Source organism: Rhinopithecus roxellana, chromosome 16 (genome assembly GCF_007565055.1).
Source record: "Rhinopithecus roxellana isolate Shanxi Qingling chromosome 16, ASM756505v1, whole genome shotgun sequence".
Taxonomy (NCBI): domain Eukaryota; kingdom Metazoa; phylum Chordata; class Mammalia; order Primates; family Cercopithecidae; genus Rhinopithecus; species Rhinopithecus roxellana.
The window spans coordinates 98,272,366-98,298,549 of record NC_044564.1 but is presented as its reverse complement, the minus strand read 5'-3'; the positions used below and the strand labels follow the sequence as shown (position 1 = coordinate 98,298,549).

Sequence of the window (26,184 nt, the reverse complement as noted above, 5' to 3'; positions counted from 1 at the left end):
CCATTTCCTCAGAGGAAAATATGTATAATTATAATAAACATTATTGGATATTAAGATAATAAATATCATAATTAGAATTTATTTTATATCCTTGAAGACCTTTATCTGTACACATACAGATTAATAGCTATAATTTTGCATGTTTTTGGGGGGAAGTGGCTTAGAGAAAAATAAGCTCATTTTTACCTATTGTTCTATAATCTATTTTGTTATTCAGCTATGTATTATAGACTTCCACAACAGTCTTTTTTTTTTTTTTTTTTTTTTGAGAAGGAGTCTCGCTCTGTCACCCAGGCTGGAGTGCAGTGGCCAGATCTCAGCTCACTGCAAGCTCCGCCTCCCGGGTTTACACCATTCTCCTGCCTCAGCCTCCCGAGTAGCTGGGACTACAGGCGCCCGCCACCTCGCCCGGCTAGTTTTTTGTATTTTTTTAGTAGAGACGGGGTTTCACCGTGTTAGCCAGGATGGTCTCGATCTCCTGACCTCGTGATCCGCCCGCCTCGGACTCCCAAAGTGCTGGGATTACAGGCTTGAGCCACCGCGCCCGGCCCACAACAGTCTTTTATACAATCGTCATTCTTTTAAATGGCTATGTAGTATGCCTTAATATGAATGTTCTGATTATTCAGATGTACATCAATATTCTCTTTTGACAAAAACTATGAGGCTCATTCATTCTGACCTTTGCAAACCATGTCCCTCAAACAGGAAAAATACCTAAGAAAGAAAGAAGATGTACACATTTCTTAACAAAAAATTTAAATGTAGTATCAACTCTCTAAATCCTGTAACATGAGATAAGCCACTAAATCTCATGCTAATGAAAGAAAAACAAGGCCCTTGGTCATGAATAATTTATCATACACTTAAGTCTAAGAAAGAAGCAGATTCTCATAGCAAAAGTCAAATAAGACAGTAAAAGAAGAGTCTTGTCAAATTAGCCTTGACAATTAAGCAAGCCTTAATTTGACAAGGCTTTCTTGTCAAATTAGGAAGAAGTGCTGGTGTAATGAGACAAGAATCAGAAAGAGAAATCAAAGCCAAAAGAAAAATCTAAAGAAAACGACAGCCGGACGCGGTGGCTCAAGCCTGTAATCCCAGCACTTTGGGAGGCCGAGACGGGCGGATCACGAGGTCAGGAGATCGAGACCATCCTGGCTAACACGGTGAAACCCCGTCTCTACTAAAAAAATACAAAAAAACTAGCCAGGCGAGGTGGCGGGCGCCTGTAGTCCCAGCTACTCCGGAGGCTGAGGCAGGAGAATGGCGCGAACCCGGGAGGCGGAGCTTGCAGTGAGCTGAGATCCGGCCACTGCACTCCAGCCTGGGCGACAGAGCAAGACTCCGCCTCAAAAAAAAAAAAAAAAAAAGAAAAGAAAAGAAAAGAAAACGATAAGAGTTCAGAGAAAATACCAGGTTCAAGCCACTGTTTCCCAAACTTGTACACCAGAATCATCTAGAGTTGCTTTTAAAACTGCAAATTCCCGAGCCCTACTCTAGACGAGGTGATTTTTGGGTCACTGGAAGCTAGAAGCAAAGTAAACTTCACCAGCTTAACATCCGCTTCCTGCCCCCATCCCACCACCACATTTCATGTCACCCACTTTTCAACTATTGCCCAACCTTTTGTGTCACCACCTGAAATTGCCACTACTATGCTGACTACAGAAAGGTACAGTCCCACCTGTGTTGCTTTTAAGCATCTCCAGACTACATAAAATTTTGCACCATGTTTGGTGGCCAAATACACATCAAATTGTGTCTGATGTTTTACGGAAATGAATGGATTTGGATTTATGCTCTCTAAAAAACTAAAACCTACCCAAAGAAATTACCAAAAGGTTTTTTTGTGTGGTTTTTCTTCTGTTTGTTTTTTTGAGACAGAGTCTCAATCTGCTGCCCAGGCTGGAGTGCAGTGGCGCCATCTCGGCTCACTGCAACCTCCGCTTCCTGGGTTCAAGTGATTCTCCCGCCTCAGCCTTCCAAGTAGCTGGGACCACAGGCATGCCACCACACCCAGTCAATTTTTGTGTTTTTAGTAGAGATGTGTCTTTAGTAGAGCCATGTTGGCCAGGCTGGTCTCAGACTTCTGGTCTCAAGTGATCCGCCCGCCTGGGCTGCCCAAATTGCTGGGATTACAGGCATGAGTCACCACGCCCAGCCCCAGGGGGTCTTTATAGAAGAGTCTTCTGTCAGACTGGTGGACACTCAGAAGGTACTCCATGCAGTCTTGTTTTTCAGGATGCTGTGCATTCTAGGCATTTATTTTTAACCAATCATTTCCAAAATTTCTGAAAACATTAGAAAAGAATGTCTGACACGTACTTTGAAAAATGTACACTTGAACAACAATGCTATTTATTTACAGACTATTACACAGTCTTTAAATATGCCAATGAAATAATTATATATTTCATTAACCCAAATCCAAGTTTTCTTTTGGATAAAACTAAGTACTACAGGAAGGGAGACAATTATGTAAGTTAAAGGGTGTTTTCTGCAGATGGGACTCTAAATAAATAACTGTAACAGAAAAATTACATGGCGTGTATAGGGGACAGGAACAGAATAGTCTAGAGACTGTATTAGGGAGTCATAAGGAATGGCATTGAAAAGGTAGAAGGACATATTACAGAAGGACTTATGAGCAAGGCGCAAAGTCAATTAGTCCAACAGAGAGCCATTTTAAATGCTAAACTCAGCAAGGAGACAATGAAAGCAAGACTGGGAAGAGTCACTAAGCAGATGAAGTGAGGGGAAGAAAAGAGGAAAAAAAGGAACTTTCTTGCACAAGTAAGCTAGTGCAGAACTGAGTCAACAGGAATGGAATGAAAGGAAAGGTTATCTCAAAAAGGCACACTTTGGCTTTTGTTTTTCAAAAGCCTACTGGCTGACCCCCTTCCATCATTCTGTTCGGTGTATAGCCTCAGAGATATTTCAAGATACTTAAAATGCATGTATTTACACTTAGATAAAATAACACCACAAATTATACATAATGTTCTCTAGTTTTTCGGGGTTTTTTTTTCTGAGATGGAGTCTTGCTCTGTCACCCAGGCCGGAGTGCAGTGGCGTGATCTCGGCTCACTGCAAACTCTGCCTCCTGGGTTCAAGTGATCCTCTCACCTCAGCCTCCAAAGTAGCTGGAGCTACAGGTACTCACCACCACGCCTGGCTAATTTTTGTATTTCTAGTAGAGACGTGGTTTCAACATGTTAGCCAAGCTGTCTCTAATTTCTGACCTCAAGTGATCCGCCCACCTCAGCCTCCCAAGTAGCTGGACCACAGGCACGTACCACCATGCTTGGATAATTTTTTGTATTTTTAGTAGAGACAGGATTTCGCCATGTGGCCCAGGCTGGTCTCAAACTCCTGACCTCAAGTGATCCATCCACCTCAGCCTCCGTAAGTGTTGGGATTATAGGCGTGAGCCACCGCGCCCGGCCTGAAACCTTTCTTCACTTAAAATATTGTGGCCATCTTTCCATATCAATATATCAGAACCACCTTCCAAAGAACTGGCTCAAACAGAAAAGAAAGCAAAGAGTCAAGAATGATGCCAAACTTTCCTGACTAGATTAGGAGCGTGGAGTGTACTAAGAAAGAAATTGGTAATTTCACAGTGGAGGAAAAAGGATTCCACTTCTGGAACAGATACCAGAACAAGGAATGCACATTTATGATTCATAAGCATGGATCTGAGAAAGAATGATCTAAGTGCAGAAAGAAAAAGGTAACAAATAGTATATACCCGGACTGCAACAGGAGCCAGGAGATATGAAGACACAAAAGTATGTAACAAAAAAGGCAGAACTAATTCTAACCAACAAATAGCTAACTGCAAGTGCAAACAGTTCTGCAGAAGATAAAAGTAAGGTACTATGAGAGCAAATAATATGAGGGACCAATCCAGTCCTGGTGGTAAGAAGGTTAGGGAGTTTCCTTGAGAAGTGATGGATAAGTAAAGACTTTAAGGGTATGTGTAACTACCTTGGTGAAATAGAGTAAGCATTCCAAGCATAGGGAATGGATATATGTGTGTAGGCCAAAGAAGCAGTGTTTCTACAAAACAGAAATTGTGACTAAAGCACAGAAAAAGATGGTGAAGAAGTCATGAGACGAGGCCAGAAAAGAGGGTAGGATTAAAAAAAAAAAAAAAAAAAAAAGATTACTAACAGTTGTGGAAAGAACAATTCTGGTGTTCTAGTCATTGTGGAAATAGATTTCTGGAAAGGTAGTGATGAAGAGCTTGAGCTAAATGAGGGTAAAAATCTCAGCTGTTACCCACTACAGAAACTTGAACAAATTACTTAACCTTTAAATCTGTGTTATCTGTAAATAGAAAATACAACAATAGTATTTGCTTCACAGGGCTGCTTGAGGATTAAGAATACATGTAAAGAATTTCACACAAGATCTGACACACACAATATTAACATCTTAGTGTATGTGCATGTGTTGTGTGTGTGTTTTGTAAGCGCTGCCAAGCATGCACTGGCTGATAGGAGATAAAAAGCAGACAGGAAGTTCAAACAGACTAGAAGCAAACACGTTAACAACTGTAATCTCAAAGTTGTAGAATTATAGGTAATTTTTATGTTTAGTATTTATACTCTCATAGATCTTCCAAGTGTTTACCAATAAGCATAAAGTATTTCAACAATTAAGAAAAGGTTAATTTTAAATCATGTCTTTCTACTCTGGTTTCTTTTCAGATCATATAAATCTTTTGCCTTTTAAATCATGTTTAAAAAAAAAAAAAGATTTCTTTTAGATGGAGTATCTACCTATATTTGGCTGAAAATCAGATGGAAGAATCCACAGAGAAAAGGAAGGAAAGGCAAACTGTCCTGTGGAAAGCACAGCTTCAGGGAGAGTAGAAAGTAACAGGCTCTCCATCGGGAGTGGAGGTGGTCACTTTGGAGTACAGATAAGTCATCCTCAGAGAACGAAGACAATGAAGGAAACTGCAGCCTACTCATGTTCTCCTCTCAGGCTGTACCTCAACAGGATCCAACTAGACTTTGTGATGCCATAACCTGTCAAGGGGCCTGGCATGGAGTAGATAATCAATTTTTTTTTTAATCAAATGACTTTTTAACTTTATCAAATGAATTTTCTTGTAATTTCTAGCACAATTATATTTATAACTTAGGAAGTAATCTGCTCCTTGAACCAAGCACAGGATACCTTCAGCCATCTATCTGTCCCACAAATTACAGTTTCAGCCAATATAAAATTTTAATAGCTACCAAACATCAGGACAAAAATTATCCTGGTTATACTTGCCACAGAACCCATGAACTTACACTGTAGCTCAACTTCCCTTCCTGTTCTTCAGACTAACTAAATCTACTGAAAAAGACACAACCAATCAAAATCATATGCCCTTTTCTCTCCTCTTCCCAGTAAATAGTTGGGGCAAAAATGGTAGGTACAAAAGAAATCACTTGAATACAAGAGTCAGAAAATCTGAATTTAAGTTCTGCTAAGTTCAGCTCTGCCCTGATTATGTATTCATTGTCAAGCTAGTCACCCTGTCTTACTTCTCTGTAAAAGGATGACTACATATACCCCCTCCATTTCAGATGTGAAAAGTGCTCTGCAAACAGCACAAGGATAGCCCAAAATATCCTAGTCTCTGATGGTGCTGCTCCACAGGTACAGACAAGTAGTAGAGATAAGATCCTCTCACTACCCAAATTCCTGCCTACTTGTCAACCAGCAGTATATGTGTGCAAGATGTCTCGATAAAGTTAACCCATAACCCGGGGTTAAAAGAAGGACTTTTCTGCATATAAGTGTCATCAGACTGGATGGGAAGTACCATTCACTCTAGGTCCAGCAGTATCACACTCCAAACAGTTGAGTCACCTCCCAAACAAGAAGTTGCTTTCTAGTATACTCTGTAGTGGAGTAGGACACAGGGTAAGGCTTTGGGAGTATGAGCTTCCAAGGTGAAGAACAATGACACAGCAAATAATCAGTGGGGCCCCAACTGATCAATGAACTTAAATCATTTTATCAAGACGTCCCTTCCTTTTCCTGCTTCCAGTCAATCTTAAATATTTCTTTAAACGGCTTTGTTTAGGCATAATTCACATGCAATTAAATTCACCTGCTGTAAGCGTATAATTCAATGACTTTTATTCATTCATTTATAGACTTGTGCAAGCATCACCAAAATCTAATTTCGAACCTTTGCATCACCCCCAAAACTCCCTTTGTTCCTGTTTCCACTCCAACTTAGCCCCCAGACAACCACTGATCTGCTTTCTGTCTCTATACATTTGATTTCTCTGGACATTTTGTTTTGGTTTTTGAGACAAGTCTTGCTCTTCTTCCAGTCTTCGCCCAGACTGGAGTGCAGTGGCATGATCTCAGCTCACTGCAACCTCTACCTCCCGGGTTCAAGCGATTCTCATGCCTCAGTCACCTGAGTAGCTTCGATTACAGGCAGACACCACCACACCCACCTTTTTTTTTTTAGTAGAGATGGGGTTTTGCCATGTTGGCCCGGCTGGTCTCAAACTCCTGGCCTCAAGTAATCTGCCCATCTTGGCTTCCCAAAGTGCTAGGATTACAGGCGTGAGTCACTGTGCCCAGCCTCTGGACATTTTATACAGAAGAAATCATATAACATGTACTCGTTTAAGTTTGGCTTTTTTTTTGAGATGGGGTCTTGCTCTGTCGCCCAGGCTGGAGTGCAGTGGTTCAATCTTGGCTCACTGCAACCTCCACCTCCCAGGTTCAAGCGATTCTCCCACCTCAGCCTCCAGAGTAGCTGGGACTACAGCCACGCACCACCATGCCCGGCTAATTTTTGCTTTTTTTTTTAGTAAAGATGCGGTTTCACCATGTTGGCAAGGCTGGTCTCGAAATGCTGACCTCAAGTGATCCACCTGCCTCAGCCTCCCAAAGTGCTGGGATTACAGACGTGAGCCACCGCGCCCAGTGGAGTTTGGCTTTTTTCATTTATTATGAGGTTTAGGTTTATCCATGTTGTAGCATGTATTGGTAATTCATTGCTTTTTATTGTTGAATAGCATTGCGTTATATAGATATTCCACATTTTGTTTATCCATTCACCAGCTGGTGGGACATTTGAATTTTTTCCAGGTTTGGGCTATTATTAATGCTATTATGAACATTTATAATAATGCTATCAATAAACATTTACATGGTCTTTTTTTTTTTTTTTTTTTTTTTTTTGAGACAAGATCTCCCTTTATTGCTCAGGCTGGAATGCAATGGTGCAATCTCAGCTCACTGTAACCTCCACCTCCCAGGCTCAAGCGATTCTCCTGTGTCAGCCTCCTGAGTAGCTAGGATTACAGGCACACACTGCACCCAGCTAATTTTTGTATTTTTAGTAAAGAAGGGGCTTCTCCATGTTGGCCAGGCTGGTCTCGAACTCCTGACCTCAGGTGACCCACCCACCTTGGCTCCCCAAAGTGCTAAGATTACAGGCATGAGCCACCGCACCTGGCCTACATAGTCCTTGTATGGACATATGTTTTTAATTCTCTTGGATATCCAGGAGTGGAATTGCTGGATCATATGGTAAGTTTAACTTTTTAATGAACTGCCAAACTGATTTCCAATTGATTTACATTACCATTGTAACAGGCAAGATTTCCAGTTTCTATACATTCTAACACTTTCTAGAATACTTTGACAGTCTTTTTGATTATAGCTATTCCTGAGGGTGTACAGTGGACATTCCAATTTTAATTTGCATCTCCCTAATGACTAATTTAGAGCACCTTTGCACGTGATGAAATGTTCTTTTACCCATGTTTTCAAATTTTTAAATTTATTTTTGTTGTAGTAAAGTATATATAAAATTTACCATTTTAATCACTTAAGTATATAACTCAATGGGATTAAATTCACAATGTTGTGCAACCATAATCACCATCCATTTCCAGAACATTTTCATAATCCTAAACAAGAACTCTGTACCCATTAAACAATAACTACTTATTCTCCACTTCCCTAGCAACTTCTGTTTTACTTTTGTCTCAATGAATTTTGCCTAGTCTAGGAATCTCACATAAGAGGAATTATGATATTTTTCGTTAATTTCTAAAAATTAAGTTGTCTTCTTACAGAGTTGTAAGAGTTCTTTACATATTTTACATACAACTCCTTCATCAGATTTTTTTCTTTTTTTTTTTTAAGTCTGAGTTTCGCTCTTGTTGCCCAGGCTGCAAAGCAGTGGCACGATCTCAGCTCACTGCAACCTCTGCCTCCTGGGTTCACTTGATTCTCCTGCCTCAGCCTCCCGAGTAGCTAGGATTACAGGCACCTGCCACCACAGCCGGCTAATTTTTTGCATTTTTAGTAGAGACAGGGTTTCACTATGTTGGCCAGGTTGGTTTTGAACTCCTGGCCTCAAGCAATCCACCCATCTTGGCCTCCCAATAATTTGCAAATATTTTCCCACAATCTGAAGTTTTCTCATTTTCTTAATAATGTATTTTGAACACAAAAGTTTTACATTTTAATGAAGCCAATTCATCAATTTTTTTTCTTTTATGGCTTGTGCCACTGGTGTCACATCTAAGAGGTCTTTGCCTAACCCAAGGTCACAAAGATATGCTTGATACATTTGGTAGTTTTAGCTCTTAGATTTAGGTGTATGGTGCACTCTGAGTTAATTTTTGTATCCAGGGTTTGAGATAAATTTTTGGCATATAGATATCCACTTTTCCCAGCATCATTTCTGGAAAAAAACTGTGATTTCCTCCACTGAATTGCCTTGGCATCTTGGTCAAAAATCAAAGGACCACGTGATACATAAGGATTTATGACTGAATTCTCAAATCAGTTCCAGTGCCTATCCTTAGAGCAATTATCACTGATATAGTTTGGATGTCTGTTCCCTCCAAATCTCATGTTGAAATGTGACCCTCAACGTCACAGGTGGGGCCTAATGGGAGGTAGTTGGGTCATGAGGGTGGATCCCTCATAAATGGCTTGGTGCCCTCCCCTCAGTAATGAGTGAGTCCTTGTTTTATTAATTCACACAACAGCTGGTTGTTTACAGGGCCTGGCACCTCCTCCTCTCTTGCTCTTTCTTTTGCCATGTGATGTGCCTTTTCCCCCCTCACCTTCTGCCATGAGTAAAAGCTTCCTGCGGCCTCATCAGAAGCCAACCAGATGTTGGTGCCATACCTTGGACAGTCTGCAGAACCGAAAGTCAAATACACCTCTTCATAAATTACCCAGTCTCAGGCATTCCTTTAGAGCAATGCAAAACAATTTTGCCTTTTCTAGGAATAGGCAGTTTTTTTTTTTTTTTTTTTTTTTTTTTTTTCCTGAGACCGTGTCTCACTCTGTCACCCAGGCTGGAGTACAGTGGTATAATCTCAGTTCACTGCAACCTCCACCTCTTGGGCTCAAGTGATTCTCCTGCCTCAGCCTCCTGAGTAGCTGAAATTACAGGCCAACACAACCACTCCCAGCTAATTTTTGTATTTTTAGTAGAAACAGCGTTTCACCATGTTGGTCAAGCTGGTCTTGAATTCCTGACCTCAACTGATCCACCCACCTCAGCCTCCCAAAGTGCTGAGATTACAGGCGTGAGCCACCACACATGGCCACACGTTTGTTTGTTTGTTTTCAGACAGGATCTTGCTCTGTCACCCCGGCTGGAGTGTAGTGGCACAATCATAGCATACTGCATTCTTAAACTCCTGGGCTCAAGTGATCACCCCACCTCGACCTCCTAAGTAGCTAGGACTAAAGGCACATGCCACCATGTTCAGGGTTTTGTGTTTTGTTTTTTGTTTTTTGTTTTTTTGAGACGGAGTCTCGCTCTGTCGCCCAGGCTGGAGTGCAGGGGCCGGATCTCAGCTCACTGCAAGCTCCGCCTCCCGGGTTCACGCTATTCTCCTGCCTCAGCCTCCCGAGTAGCTGGGACTACAGGCGCCCACCACCTCGCCCAGCTAGTTTTTTTGTATTTTTTAGTAGAGACAGGGTTTCACTGTGTTAGCCAGGATGGTCTCGATCTCCTGACCTCGTGATCCGCCCGTCTCGGCCTCCCAAAGTCCTGGGATTACAGGCTTGAGCCACCACGCCCGGCCCAGGGTTTTGTTTTTTTCTTCTCTTGTAACAGGATCTCAATATGTTACCCAGGCTGGTCCTGAACTCCTGGCCTCAAGCAATCCTCCCACCTCAGCCTCCCAAAGTGCTGGTATTACCAGCGTGAGCCACTGTGCCCAGCCCATCCTACCTTTTAATGGAATGTTTGTCTACACTTGGTATACTGTATTGATTTTTGTGTTAATACAAGCCTGTATTCCTGAATTAAATCCCATTTGGTCATGGTATATAATACATTATTGTATATTGCTGAATGTGGTTTGCTAATATTTTGTTAAAAGATTTTTACACCTGTGTTCGTAAAGGACTACTAGTCTGCAAGTTTCTTGTGGTATCCTTGTTGGGTTACCAGGATAATACTGTGCTCATAGAATGAGTTGTCATGTTTTCCTCCTCTTCTGTTTTCTAAAGGAGTTTGTTGAGGATTCGTATTATTGCTTCCTCTTTTTTTTTTTTTTTTTTTTTTTTTTTTAAGACGGGGGTCTTGCTCAGGCTATCCTTGAACTCCTGGGCTCATGCCACTTCAGCCTCCCAAGTAGCTGGGACTAAAGGTGTACATCATCAAGTAAGCCACTGCACCCAGCCTGCTTCTTTAAGTGTCTGATAGAATCCACCAGTGAGACATCTGGGCCTAGGCTTCTCTGCATAGGAAGATTTTTAATTACTAATTCATTTTAACTGTTATAAGGTCTCATTTTCTATTTCCTCTGGAGTCTGTCTTGATCATCTGTATTTTTCTAAGAATTTGTCCACTTCATCTAAGTTGTCTAATTTGGTGAGACAAAGTTGTTCATGGCAAATCCCTTATAATCCTTTCAATTTCTGTAGGGTAATAATGTCCTTTCATTCCTGACTTTGGTAATTTGTGTTGTCTTTATTTTCTTGGTCTTGGTAGGGGTTTATCAAATTTGTTGATCTTTTCAGTGGACCAACTTTAGTTCCACTGATTTTTCTCAACTGGCTTTCTGCTTTCCATTTTGCTGTTTTCCATTCTAATCTTTATTGTTTCCTTCCTTATACTTGCTTCAGATGTTTGTTGCTATTGTTTTTCAGAGTCAGGGTCTCACTCTGTTGTCCAGGCTGGAATACAGTGATGCAATCATAGCTCACTGCAGCCTCAAACTACTGGGCTCAAACAATCCTCCCACCTCAGCCTCCCAAGAAACACACACCTCTGCATCCAGCTACTTCGGATTAGTCTGCTTTTTATCTAGTTTCTTACAATGGATGCTTACGTTAGTGCTTTAATCCTTTCCTCTTCAAATATCCAGGCATTATGAAAGCTGTAAATCTTCCTCTAAACATAGCTTCAGCTACATTTCATAAACTTTGATATGTTGCATTTTCATTTAGTTAAAAAAAAATGTGTGTGGGTTGGGAAGACAGGGTCTCACTCTATTACCTAGGCTGAGTACAGTGGCACAATTAAGGCTCACTGCAGACTCGACCTCCCAGGCTCAGGAGATCCACCCACCCCAATCTCCTGAGTAGCTGGGACCACAAGCGCATGCCACCACACCTGGCGAATTTTTGGTTTGTTTTTGGAGATAGGGTTTCGCCACGTTGCCCAGGCTGGTCTCGAACTCCTGGGTTCAAGTGATCCGCCCACCTTGGCCTCCCAAAGTGCTGGGATTATAAGCATGAGCCTATAATCTGTGCCTGGCCTAGTTGAAAGTTAAAATTTGCCTTGGAATTTCTTCTTTGCTCTATTATTTATATGTGTGTTGTTTAATTTCAAATATTTGGAGATACCAGATTTCTGTTATGAATCTCTAATTTAACCTTTGTGTATTTTGCATAAAGTGCTCGATAAATGAGTTCTGTCAAGTTCACTGATAGTGCTGATGAAGTCTTTTATATTCTTGCTAATTTCCTATCAATTATTGCTAATTGTTCTATTACTGAAAGTTGGAAATTAAAATCTACAGTTACTACTGTTACATAGTCTATTTCTCCTTTAACTTCTGTCAGTTTTTGCTTCATGTATTTCGGTGCTCTCTTGTTATATTTTTATAATGATCTTTTTCTCACGTATTACCCTTTTTGTCATTACAGTATGTCCCTGTCTCTAGTAATATTTCTTGCTTAAACTGACATTAATACAGTTACTCCAGCTCTCCTATTTGCATGATCTCACTTTTACTTTCAATCTATTTGTGTCTTTAAATCTAAGGTATGTCCATTATTGAACTGACAGCATAGAGCTGTGTTTTGCCTTTTTATTCAGGCTAACCACCTCCACCTTTTGAATAGATGGTACATTCACATTTAATATAACTGTTGATATGGCTGGACTTACGTATGCCATTTTGCTATTTTTGTCTTTTTCTTAACCTCTGCTTTTACTGTATCATCTTTTGTGTGAAGTATGTTTTAGGGTACACCATTCCAATCCCCACTGATTTTTTTTTTTTTTTTTGAGAGGGAGTCTCACTGTGTTGCCCAGGCTGGAGTGCAGTGGCATGATCTCAGCTCACTGCAACCTCTGCCTCCCAAGTTCAAGTGATTCTCTTGCCTCAGCCTCCCAAGTAGCTGGGATTACAGGCGCCCAAGGCCACGCCTGGCTAATTTTTTTTTTTTTTTTTTTTTTTTTTTTGAGACGGAGTCTCACTCTATCGCCCAGGCTGGAGTGCAGTGGCCGGATCTCAGCTCACTGCAAGCTCCGCCTCCCAGGTTTACGCCATTCTCCTGCCTCAGCCTCCCGAGTAGCTGGGACTACAGGCGCCCGCCACCTTACCCGGCTAGTTTTTTGTATTTTTTTAGTAGAGACGGGGTTTCACGGTGTTAGCCAGGATGGTCTCGATCTCCTGACCTCACGATCCACCCGTCTCGGCCTCCCAATAATTTTTGTATTTTCAGTAGAGACAAGGTTTCACCATGTTGGCCAGGCTGGTCTCGAACTCCTGACCTCAGGTGATCCACGTGCCTCGGCCTCCCAAAGTGCTAGGATTACAGGCTTAAGCCACCATGCCCGGCCTGATTTTTTTTTTTTAACTACACATATTTTGTTGTTTACTTAGTGGTTGCTCTAGGCCTCACAACATGCATCTTTACTTATGACAGTCTAATTTAGTTCCAGGAAATACAGAAACTTGATCCAACATATGTCCTATCCATCCCCTCCTTTCCTTTTTTTTTTTTTTTTTTTTTTTTCTTTTTTTTTGAGATGGAGTCTCGCTCTGTCGCCTGGGCTGGAGTGCAGTGGCCGGATCTCAGCTCACTGCAAGCTCCGCCTCCCGGGTTTATGCCATTCTCCTGCCTCAGCCTCCCAGTAGCTGGGACTACAGGCGTCCGCCACCTCGCCTGGCTAGTTTTTTTGTATTTTTTAGTAGAGACAGGGTTTCACCGTATTAGTCAGGATGGTCTCGATCTCCTGACCTCGTGATCCACCCGTCTCGGCCTCCCAAAGTGCTGGGATTACAGGCTTGAGCCACCGCGCCCGGCCCATCCCCCTCCTTTCTATTATTGCCATATATGTTATAACTTAGTAATAAAATGGTATAATCCTTGCTCTATATAATCTTGTCTTTTTAAAAAATTAAGAGAAGAAAAAACATAGACATATTTACTATTTCCACTGTTCATCATTTCTTCTTATGGATTTGAGTTATCATCTGGTATCACTCCCTTTCAGCTTGAAGAATTTCCTTTAGTATTTTAAGGCAGGTCCACTCACAATAAATTCTGTCTTTTTAATGTGGAAGTCTTTATTTTGTCTTCATTTTTGAAGAACAGTTTTGCTGGATATAGAATTCTTAATTTTTTTTTTGTTTTTGTTTTTTTGGAGACACAGTCTCGCCCAGTCACCAGGCTGGAATGCAGTGACCCAATCTTGGCTCACTGCAACCTGACTCCCTGGTTCAAGCGATTCTCCTGCCTCAGCCTCTCCTGACATGAGTAGCTGGGATTACGGACATGTGCCACTACGCCAGCTAATTTTTGTATTTTTAGTAGAGACAGGGTTTCACCATGTTGTCCAGGATGGTCTTGATCTCCTGACCTCGTGATCCACTCACCTCAGCCTCCCAAAGTGCTGGGATTACAGGCATAAGCCACCATGCCCGCCCAACAATTTTGTTTTCTTTCCACACTTAGAATGTCATCCCACTGCCTTCAGGCATCCATTGCTTTTGATGAGAAGTCAGCCACAAAGCCTACTGTTTTTCCTTAACCATAATTAATCATTTTTTTTCTCATCGCTTTCAAGGTTTTCTCCTTGTCCTCATCTTTCAACATTTTGACTCTGACATGTGTTTATCATACTTGGCGTTTATTAGGCTTCTTAAATCTGTAGATTAATGTTTATCATCAGATGCAGAAAGTTTTTGCCATTATTTCTTCTAATATTTTCCTGCCCCTTTCTCTTATTCCTTTCCTCCCATGAGTCTCATTACATACACACTTGATGTCCCACAGATCTCAGAGGTTCTGTTCCCTTTTCCTCAATCTTTTTTCTCTGTTCTCCATACTGAATATTTTTAATTGATCTATCTACAAGTTCACCAATTCTTTCATCACTTCAAACTGGCTGTCGAGTCCCTACTTAATTTTTCATTTAGTTATACTTTTCAACTCCAGTCCAGTACTTCCATTTCTATTCTTTCTTATAATTTCTCTATTGAAATTCTCTATGTACTACATCACTGTCATCATACTTCCTCTTTCAATTCTTTAAAAGTTGTTCCCTTTACTTCTTTGGAATATCTATAACAGTTGCACTGAAGTTTTACGTGTGCTAGATCCAACATTTAGGATCACTCAGAGAGTTTCTACTGGTTTTTTTTTTTTTTTTTTTTTCCTGGGTATGGGTCAAACTTTGTTTCTCTGCATATCTTTTAATTTTTGTTGTGATACTGAACATTTAAGACAATGTGCTTTCGGCAACTCTGGATTCTGACTTTTCCCCCACTAAGGTTGGTGGTGGTGATGAGTTGTTTTGTTTGTTTACTAACTTTCCTGCACTAAACCATGAAGTCTGTCTCCACTGCAATGTGTAGTTCCTGATGGCTCAGGTTTTTCCCCCCACCTTTTTATTTTGAAGCCTGACTCGCAGGAGATACCCCTCTAACTGTACCGCTTCCTACTCCATTAAAGATTGGTCAGAGATGGTAATGAACCACCTTGAGCTCTTTCACTACCTGCTGATGCAACTATGGTCAGGATAAGGGAAGTACATTCACACTTCAGGCCTTCACGTCTGTTCCAGTTTTTACTTTTTGCTGGGCTTTCCCACACATCTTTGCATTGGTCAGGGATGTGTGGTGGTTTGGGCTCACATGGGTTTCTGATGTGCATAAACACTCCAATCAACCCAGGATATTTGGAGAGCTTATCAAGCCCCTTGAAACTCTCACCTACCAGACCTTCTTGTTAAAGCCCTGGCTAGTCTGCTGGCCCACTGTTTATCCTAAACAGAACTATAACCTCAGAGTAGCAGATTTGCTGGCCCTCTCTGTTTCACTTGCCACCAAGATCATCACATTTAACTGACAACACTCCAAATCAAGAAAGCTACCTCCTGCAGCAGCTGTAAAGCTACTGGTTTTCATGGCCTGCCCTACCCTGGCTGAACTACTACACTGTCAGGGCTGGGAGAAATAGGAACAGGCCCAGGCAACACGACAAAACTCATGCTATTCTTATCCCAAGTTCGGTGGTTTTCATGAATAAATGTTTCTCAATTTGTTTTAAGCCTTTGTTGTTTTTGAAACAACAAAGGGAATTTGTTGACCTTTCATTCACTCATGCCAGATATGTCTTCGGCACCCAAACTGCTTAAATATACCTTAATCTCAAAATTTCACTTAGGAGGGAAAACTTCTAGAGGGAGGCAGAGGTATAAACTCATCCTTGGATTATGGAATCATTTTCAGTTCCAGAAAGCAACAGCCCAAAACTGTAAATAGTAAAGAGTTATTTTCAGTTCTCTCTTCCCAAAAGCCATAACCACTGAAGTCTTTAGTGCCTTCCATGCGTATATATAAGCTGGACAAGCCCCAGGGCCAATCATGACGAGGGCAAAAGTACACAATCTCAGACTTTGTCACCAGTTAGGCACTCAAATAGGTCCCAGGCAAAGTAGTACACTGAGTGTTACAGCTGGCCTTGGTCACTATGATTAAGCCCATCAGCATGCCTTGATGTCTATCATGGGTCCCTTTCCCACTGGCCCAGGTCTTAACTCTCAGTTCATCTGGTCATTAGCATTCCAAGACCAAGAACTCTGGGTCTTAATGCTTATACCCACAGTCAGTAACTGCGTGACCTGAATATATCTCTCTTCTACTTGCCAAATGTTAAGCATCAATTAATACCTGGATTCTCACATTTATCAGATGTGAGATCCCCATCCTCTCACATCTCAGGCCTAGCAAATAATTCCTAATTAATCCATTAATCTATGCCCCTGAGTTTTCCCTGCCTCCTCATTGTCCGGCTCAAATACCAGATTCCATAGTCAGTTTCCATAATCTCCATCCTGCATGTTTCCTGACTAAAGCAATCATGTCAGATAATTTCTCTGTTCTATTTATATTCTCCTTAGAATGCTTCTACAGCTTCTACTGAATAGTCAATTTACCATAGCCCCTGAAAGAACAAATGGACACCTGATCCAATCTGGGCTTATATTCTTTCCTAAGTGTTTACAATTTGAACACAAATACTTTAGTTAGTCTGTGTCAAGCACGGGTGCTAGAAGGCTATGTGACACGCCAGGGGAGGGGAGGAGCAGCCATTTTCCATCATGGATACAGAAGCGAGGAATATCAGTGTAAAGGAGAAATTATCAACCAGAGGCACCAGAAAAAGCAGAAATGAGACTCCACATAGCCACAGGGAGATGGAAAAGAAATCCTGGTCTTGGTTCTTCACGAAATTCAATTGCATGCTCTGCCACAGAGCCCCAAGAGAAAACCAGTACTTTTGCACCGGGTGGGTTGGCTCACACCTGTAATCCCAGCACTTTGAGAGGCTGAGGCGGGCAGATCACTTGAGGTCAGGAGTTCGAGACCAGCCTGACCAACATGGCGAAAGCCTGTCTCTACTAAAAATACAAAAAAATCAGCTGGGCAGGGTGGCAGGCGCCTATAATCCCAGCTACTCAGGAGGTTGAGGCAGGAAAATCACTTGAACCTCGCCCGAACCCAGGAAGCAGAGGTTGCAGTGAGCCAAGATCATGCATGCCACTGCACTCCAGCCTGAGCAACAAAGTGAGATTCCACCTCGAAAAAAAAAAAACAAAAAAAAGAAACCCCAGTACTTTCTAACAACGTCCCTATTTTAAACTAGCTTGAGAGTGTTTTCTGTTCCTTGCCATTAAACTACTCCAGAGAAAAGAGAATCATTCAATCCCATAATTAACATTATGTTGATGAAAATGGAAAATGATGTTTAGGGCCTGGTTTTTTACTGCATCTTAGTTATGCTGGACAACTGAGGGGCCAAATGATCAGACACGAAACAAGTCAACAAAAGTCTCCGCACAAAATCATTACATGAAGGACTTTATTTCCTTCTCAATTACACAGAACTTCTCCATTCAGTGTAACAGAAAAACAACTCCTAAAAAAATCATTTGGTATTAAAAGTCACAAATAATAATTCTGTCAACAGGACTGATCACATGTAGTAATCCCACCAAGTGTATTAGAGCTATTATAAACACCTGTGAATACACAATGAAATACACACACACACAATGTTGAGGTTTTGCTTTAAGTCACAGAAAAAACACCCCCTTTCTACTTCATATTTAGCATTAAAGGTCCACTGCAATGAGCCTCAGCCTGAGCCTATTTTTCTACCTTATCTTCCTCCTTCCCAACCTCTTAGCCCCATGATTCTCAAGGTATAAAGGATCTTCCTGGTGAATTAATCCAACGTTCATCCATCTTATGCGTGACTGGTGTTCAATTTATTTCTGCCTATGATTCAAAGCTACAAGTAACTTGTTAAGTGACTATTAATACAATTCAATGTTTATAAACTGAGACTCTAGTATTCTACTAAGCCTAGTTGCCAAAAATGGGTGGAAAAGTTGCAAAGATCTTTCCCCAAATACACACATAAGATCAGCTGGAAATCTTACAGTTCTTAGAAGAACTCCATTATCCCTGTTGAGGAAATTAGTGGTAGTTTTCAATTGCTGCTATTTTTGCTTTACTCTTCAATAACAGTTCATTTGGCATCATCATTTTCAAGTTAGTTTGATACATGTGGTACATAATAATAGGTATTACATTGACAGTATCCTTATTTTGAAATTGTCCAGTAATTAAATCTTGACATGCATATGTCATGTTTCAAATATGAACCATAACCAATTGTTAAAGCACATCTATCATCCTTACTCCAAACCTATTTGTACATAACAGTCCATTGCCAATGAATTATGAATTATTATGAACCGAAAAGCAGGAACATAAAAGTTAAATAGATTTTTACATGCCTAAGTCAGCTAAGGTTTAAAAAAAAAAAAAAAAAAAGCTGGCATCTTTGCCATAAGCAAGCAATCTATTCTAGCCTGCCAGGTCACACTGTTTACACCCTAGTGGTCTTTCCCAAACATTATCTTAATTTTCACAGCCCTATAAATTCTATCCACCACTTCACGGAATCTCACACCCCTTTAACTGATCTTCTTCCTTCACCACTGCCTTAAACAATTCCTTGCCAAAGAAAATCTGTTCTCCTATTTCCATTTTTATTAAAAAAAAAAAAAAAAGCCCACATCTTAGACAACATTCGTAAACACTCCTTTCTCCATGCCCAAGGAATGGAGTATCAGAACCAAAAACAGCTAGAAGCCATTAATGCCTTTCCCTGAAATCTCTCTGCAAGTAGATTTCTTCTTTTTATCATTAATAAAGTAGGTTTCAGGCACATCCTTCTCACCCCATCCCCAAACTCAGATCCCCTTGCATTAAGGGTCTACTCTATTACTTTAACCCTCTGTCCCTATTACCTCCTACCACCAATAGTCAAAGAAAAGTGACCACTGGATATCTACTGAATAAGTCAAGATTTTGAAGCTTGAAAGGCAAGGGAAGCGAGACAGGAAAATGAATTCCCATGTGAGTTTACTGTTAAGAGATACAGAGTCTCACTATGCTGCCCAGGCTGGTCTTGAACTCTGCAGCTCAAGCAACCCTCTTGCCTCAGCCTCCTGAGGAGATGGGACTATAGGCCCCATGTATTTTTAGAGTTTCGTACATGCTCTTAGAATGACCTAAAGGTACAACTTCCTTCTCCAAGATTCTGAAGCCTAGCTGTACCAGAAAATCTTGTTCTGAGTTTTGCAAGCATGGGTTTTCTATTTTTCAGTCTGAGTGCTCTTCCCTCTTCGGTTAGGGCCTGTTGCCACCTAATGGACTAAACTGGCATACCCACCAATACATTAACACAGGTTCTCACCTCTGTGCTTCTAGAACAGACCACTAGATGGAGACTTAAAAACTGAAGGAGAAGGAGAGAGCTCTTAACACCTATCTAGAAAGCCTATTAGTTGGTTTATGACTATACAAAAAATTAAACTAATGCAGATTCAACAAATAAAAGGGAATATGCCCAAAATGACAAATTAAGGAAAAAGAAAAGTCTTCTGGAGGCCGGGTATAATGGCTCACACCTGTAATCCCAGCACTTTGGGAGACCGAGGCAGGTGGACCACTTGAGGCTAGGAATTGGAGACCAGCCTGGTCAACAAGGCAAAAACCCCTTCTCTACAAAAATATAAAAATTAGCCGGGTAGGTGGCACGCACCTGTAGTCCCAGCTACTCAGGAGGCTAAGGCACAAGAATCGCCTGAACCTGGGAGGCGAAGGATGCAGTGAGCCAAGATCACGCCACTGCACTCCAGCCTGGGCGACAGAACAAGACCCTGCCTCAAAAAACAAAACAGTCTTTTGGAGGCAGTATGGCACCAAGATTAAAACACAGGTTTTGGCTCTTCCACACATAATCACAAAAATCCATTAACAAAATATTACCAAGTTGAATTCAGCAACATTTAAAAATTATAATACATCACTGACCACATGAGGTCTATTTCAGGATTAAAAGGCTAGCTTGAGTTTCAAAATTCAATCAGTGTAATTCACCATATTAAGTCTAAACAATCTAGATGCAGAATTAGTATTAAAATGCAACTTATTGGTCGGGCAAGGTGGCTCAAGCCTGTAATCCCAGCACTTTGGAAGGCCGAGATGGGCGGATCACGAGGTCAGGAGATCGAGACCATCCTGGCTAACACGGTGAAACCCCCGTCTCTACTAAAAAAAAATACAAAAAACTAGCCGGGCGAGGTGGCGGGCGCCTGTAGTCCCAGCTACTCGAGAGGCTGAGGCAGGAGAATGGCGTGAACCCGGGAGGCAGAGCTTGCAGTGAGCTGAGATCCGGCCCCTGCACTCCAGCCTGGGCGACAGAGCGAGACTCCGTCTCAAAAAAAAAAAATGTAACTTATTTACAGATTAGTAATTATTAATCTGAAAATAACACCACTCGTGATAAAAAAAAAAAAAAAAACTCTTAGCAAACTAGGAACAGCATTTTCTCAAGCTGATAAAAGGCATCTACAAAAACCCTATATCTTCCTGATATCAAAATTCACTACAAAGTCACAGTAATCAAAAGTCTGTTATTAACATGACGGACATAGACCAATGGAATAAAATATGGAGCCCAATACTAAACCCTTATATGGTCAAACAATTTTTGTCAAGGTTACAAGACCACTCAATGCAGAAAGAACAGTCACATGGTACTGATAAAATAATATCCACATGAGAAAAAATGAAGCTGGCCTTTACCTTTACATCATACACAAAAATTAACTCAAAATGGATCAAAGATTTAAACATAAGCCCTAAAACTATAAAACTTGAAAAAAAAAAAAAAAAACGGGAGATAGCTTCATGACACTGGATTTGGCAATGGTTTATTGGATATGACACAAAAAGCACAGGCAACAAAAGAAAAAATTACTCGATAACATGAAAATGTAAAACTTCTATGCATCAAAGGATACAACGGAATGAAAAAGCAACCTGCAGAATGGATGAAAATATTTGCAAATAATGTATCTGTTAAGGGATTAATATATAGAATATAGAAAGAACCCATACAACTAAAACAAAAACCCATAAAGAATCCAATTAAATAGGCAAAAGACCTCAACAAACATTTCTCCAAAGAAGACACACAAAAGGTCAATAAGCACATGAAAAGATGCTCAATATCACTAATCATTAGAGAAATGCAAATCAAAGCCACAATGAGATATTGTCTCGCAACCATTAGGAGAGTTACTATCAAAAACACAGTAAATAAATGTTGGCGAGGACGTGAAGAAATTGGAACGGTAGAGCACTGCTGGTGAGAATGTAAAGTGGTGCGGCAGCTATGGAAAACAGTATGGTGATTCCTGAAAATTTTAAAACAGAATTACCATAGTGTCCAGCAATTCCACTTCCGGGTATAAACCCTAAAGAATTAAAAGTAGGGGCTTGAAGAGAGACAACCATGTATACTCATGTTTATAGCAGCATTATTCACAATAAACAAAAGGTGAAAGCAACCCAAGTGTCCATCAACAGGTGAATGGATCAACAAAATGTGGTATATACATACAATGGAATCTTATTCAGCCTCAAAAATGAAGGAAATTCTAACACTATACAACATAGATAAACTTTAAGCACATTATGCTAAGGGAAATAAGCCAGTTACAAAAGGACAAAACTGTATGATTCCACTTTAAATGAGGTACCTAGAGTAGACAAATTCAGAGACAAAAAGTAGAATGATGGTTACCAGGAGCAGGGGAGAATGGGTAGTTATTGTTAATGGGTGTAGAGCTTCAGTTTTGCAATATTAGAAGAGTTTTGTGGATGGATGCTGGTGATGGCTGCACAACCAGTGTGAATGTACTTAATGCCACTGATCAGCACATTTAAATATGGTTAAGATGGTAAATGTTATGTCACGTATATTTTACCACAACTCTAAAAAATAAAAGAAAGTCCAATAGAGGTGTCATCATACTTGATACTGAAATTGAACTTCTTCCCCCTAAGATTAAGAATAAGGCAAGAACGTCATTCTACCAATCATTGTACTGGAAATCTTAGCCAGTGCAATAAGAAAAATAAATAAGTCATAAACATCAAAAAGGAAGAAGTAAACTGTCTTTATTCACAGATGTACACATAAAAAGTCCCAAGAAATTTATTTTTAAAAGTTACTAGAACTAGCAAACAAATTTAACAATGTCACAAGATACAAACTCAACACATAAAAATCAACTGCATTTATATATACCAGCAACAATTGGAAAATAAAATTTAAAAATAATACCATTTACTATAACATTAAAAAACAAAATATTAAGGATAAAGATGTATAAGATCTCAACACTAAACTTTTTAAAACATTAACAAGAAAAAAGAAAGATGACCTAAATAAGGAGAAAGATACACTGACTTCATGGATTAGAAGACTCAACATTGGCTGGGTGCGGTGACTCATACCTGTAATCCCAGCACTTTGGAAGGCTGAGGCGGGCGGATCACAAGGTCAAGAGATCGACGCCATCCTGACCAACATGGTGAAACCCCATCTCTAGTAAAAATACAAAAATTAGCTAGGTGTTGTGGCGCACACCTGTAGTCCCAGTTACTCGGGAGGCTGAGGCAGGGGAATCACTTGAACCCGGGAGGCAGAGGTTGCAGTGAGCCAAGACCACATCACTGCACTCCAGTCTGGGGACAGAGTGAGACTCTGTCTCAGGGAAAAAAAAAAGAAGACTCAAGACTCAATATTATTGACTGGGTGGGTATGGTGGCTCACACCTGTAAACCCAGTGCTTTGGGAGGCTGAGGTGAGAGGGTAGCTTGAGGCCCTAAGTTTAAGACCAGCCTGGACAACATAGTGAGACATTGTCTCTACAAAAATACAGTTTTTTTTTTTTTTTTAGAAAATTGGCCGGGTGTAGGCCGGGCGCAGTGGCTCAAGCCTGTAATCCCAGCACTTTGGGAGGCCGAGACAGGCAGATCACGAGGTCAGAAGATCGAGACCATCCTGGCTAACACGGTGAAACCCCGTCTCTACTAAAAAAAAAATACAAAAAACTAGCCGGGCGAGGTGGCGGGCGCCTGTAGCCCCAGCTACTCGGGAGGCTGACGCAGGAGAATGGCGTAAACCCGGGAGGCGGAGCTTGCAGTGAGCTGAGATCCGGCCACTGCACTCCAGCCTGGGCGACAGAGCGAGACTCCGTCTCAAAAAGAAAAAAAAAAAGAAAAGAAAAGAAAATTGGCCGGGTGTAGCGGTGAGTACCAGCTACTCTGGAGGCTAGGCCAAGAGGATCCCTTGAGACCAGCAGTTTGAGGCTGCAGTGAACTATGGATTGCACCACTGTACTCCAGCCTCAGTAACAGGGTGAGACCTAGTCTCTAAAAAAAAAAAATACAACTGGCCGGGCGCGGTGGCTCAAGCCTGTAATCCCAGCACTTTGGGAGGCCGAAATGGGTGGATCACGAGGTCAGGAGATCGAGACCATCCTGGCTAACACGGTGAAACCCCGTCTCTACTAAAAAATACAAAAAACTAGCTGAGTGAGGTGGCGGGTGCCTGTAGTCCCAGCTACTTGGGAGGCTGAGGCAGGAGAATGGCGTGAACCCGGGAGGCAGAGCTTGCAGTGAGCTGAGATCCGGCCACTGCACTCCAGCCTGGGCCACAGAGTGAGACTCCGTCTCAAAAAAAATAAAATAAAATAAAAATAAAACTTTAAAAAATTTAAAAGAGACCCAATATTATTAAGTTGATCACTCTTCCCAGATGGATAGAGTCAATGCAATTCAATCAAAATCTCAGCAAGCTTTTTTGTTAAACAATAGCCAAATATCCAAAACAACTTTGAAAAAGAAGAATGGAGTTAGAGGACTACTTCTATCTGATTTCAAGATCTATTATAAATTTATAGTAATCAAGACACTATGGTATTTGTAAAAAGGTAAAAAGATTAATAGAAGAGAATACAGGGCCTATAAATAGACTCTCAATTATTTTTCAGCAAGAGCATAAAAATATTCAACAGCTAGGGGCAGTGGCTCATGCCTAAAATCCCAACACTTTGGGAGGCTGAGGCGGAAGGATTACTTGAGGCCAGGTGTTCGAGACCAGCCTGACCAACAAAGTGAAACCCCGTCTCTCCCAAAAATTTAAAAATTAGCCTGGTATGGTGGTTGCACACCTGTGGTCCCAGCTACTTGGGAGGCTGAGGCAGGAGGATTGTTTGGGCCCCAGGAAGAGGAGGCTATAGTAAACCATGGTCATGCTACTGTACTCCAGCCTGGGCAGCAGAGTGAGGCCCTGTCTCAAAAAAATAAAATGCAATGAAGAAAGCCTTTTCAACAAATGGTGCCAAACAAATGAATATTCATATTAAAAAGACTTTGATTCCTACCTCATAATATAGAAAAAACAAATTTGAGATAGATTATAAATGTAAAAGCTAAAATCATACTGTTTCTAGTAGAAAACATAGCATATCTCTGCAATCTCAGTTTAGGCCAAGACTTAGAGAGGGCACAGAAAATGTTAATCATAAATTAATAAATTGGACTTCATAAAAATTTTAAAGTTCTGTTCCTCACAAAACATGTTAAAAAGTAAGAAAGAGTCATAGACTAGGAGAAAATATTTACAACACATATCTGATGTACTTATATGTAGAAAACAAACACCCACCACTCAACAGTTGAACAAAACACATGAATTTTTCTTTTCTTTTCTTTCTTTCTTTTTTTTTTTTTTTTTTTTTTTTGAGACTGAGTCCTGTTCTGTCACCCAGGCTGCAGTGCAGTGGTGCAATCTTGGCTCACTGTAACCTCCACCTTTCAGCTTCAAGCAACTCTTGTGCTGCAGCCTCCCGAGTAGCTGGGATCACAGGCACGCACCACCACACCCAGCTAATTTTTCTATTTTTAGTAGAAATGGGGTTTCGCCATGTTGCCTTGCCCACACTGGTCTCGAACTCCTGGGCTCAAGCAATCCATCTGCCTTGGCCTCTCAAAGTGCTAGTATTACAGGCGTGAGCCACTGTGCCCAGCCACATGAATTTACCAAAAGATCTGAACGCTTTTAAGAGATGACACATTAATGATCAATAAGTACATGAAAACGTGACCAATATTATCAGTCATCAAGAAATGCAAGTTAAAACCACATCAATCCTAATACAATGCTCGCTAGAGTGACTGAAACTCATATACTACTGAAACTAAGATGTATGAACATTTTGGAAATATGTTTGGAAATTTCATAAAAAGTTTAACATATACCACATGACCCAATAATTCCTAGATGTACGACTAAGAGAAATAAAAACACAGGTCCATATATCCTTATACAAGAAACTTTATAGCTGCTTTATTCATAATAACCAAAAATTAGAAGCAGCCCAGGTATCAACAGGTAAATAAACTATGGTACAGTCAAGGAATACTCTTCAACGATATAAAGAAATGAACTACTAACACCAGCAACACATGGATGAGTCTCAAACATCATGCTAAAACAAGCACAAAAGAGCACATATTGTATGACTGTATACACGTGACATTTTAGAAAACAGGCAAAACTAATCTATCATGATGGAAACCAGAAGTTACTGCTTTTTGGGGTAGAGTAGTGGGATGGACTGGGAAAAGTAAAAGGGAATTTTCTGAAGGGATGGAAATGTTCTGTATCTTGATGGAATGTGGATTACTAGGGTGCACACATTTATAAAAATGCTTAAACTTCACATTTTAGATCTGTGCGTTTCGTTGCATGTAAGTCACAACTCAATTTTAAAAAGATAAAAAGGACATGGGCTTTGGGATCACACAGGGTTCATCTCTGCCACTTACCAGCTGCGTGACCTTGGCCAAGTGTTAAACTGTCAGTTTCCTCATCTGTAAAATGGGGAGAACAAGAGTTGAGAATAACCTTGCACAGCTGCCAGGAAGAGTAAATGAGATAAATGTTTTAAAGTCATTAACACACAGTAAATGCTCATCAAATATTAACAAGAAG

At 40.7% G+C, this 26,184-nt stretch overlaps 1 protein-coding gene across 2 annotated transcripts in view; it reads right to left on the bottom strand.

Annotated features, from left to right (window-relative positions):
- NR6A1 (nuclear receptor subfamily 6 group A member 1) overlaps nucleotides 1-26,184 on the bottom strand; it is a 266,623-nt gene that overhangs the window by 184,978 nt on the left and 55,461 nt on the right. For both annotated transcript variants that reach the window (XM_030919982.1, XM_030919983.1), the window contains exon 3: nucleotides 26,019-26,063. In XM_030919982.1, coding sequence (XP_030775842.1) covers nucleotides 26,019-26,063 — 45 coding nt within the window. The remainder of the gene's footprint in view (nucleotides 1-26,018; nucleotides 26,064-26,184) is intronic.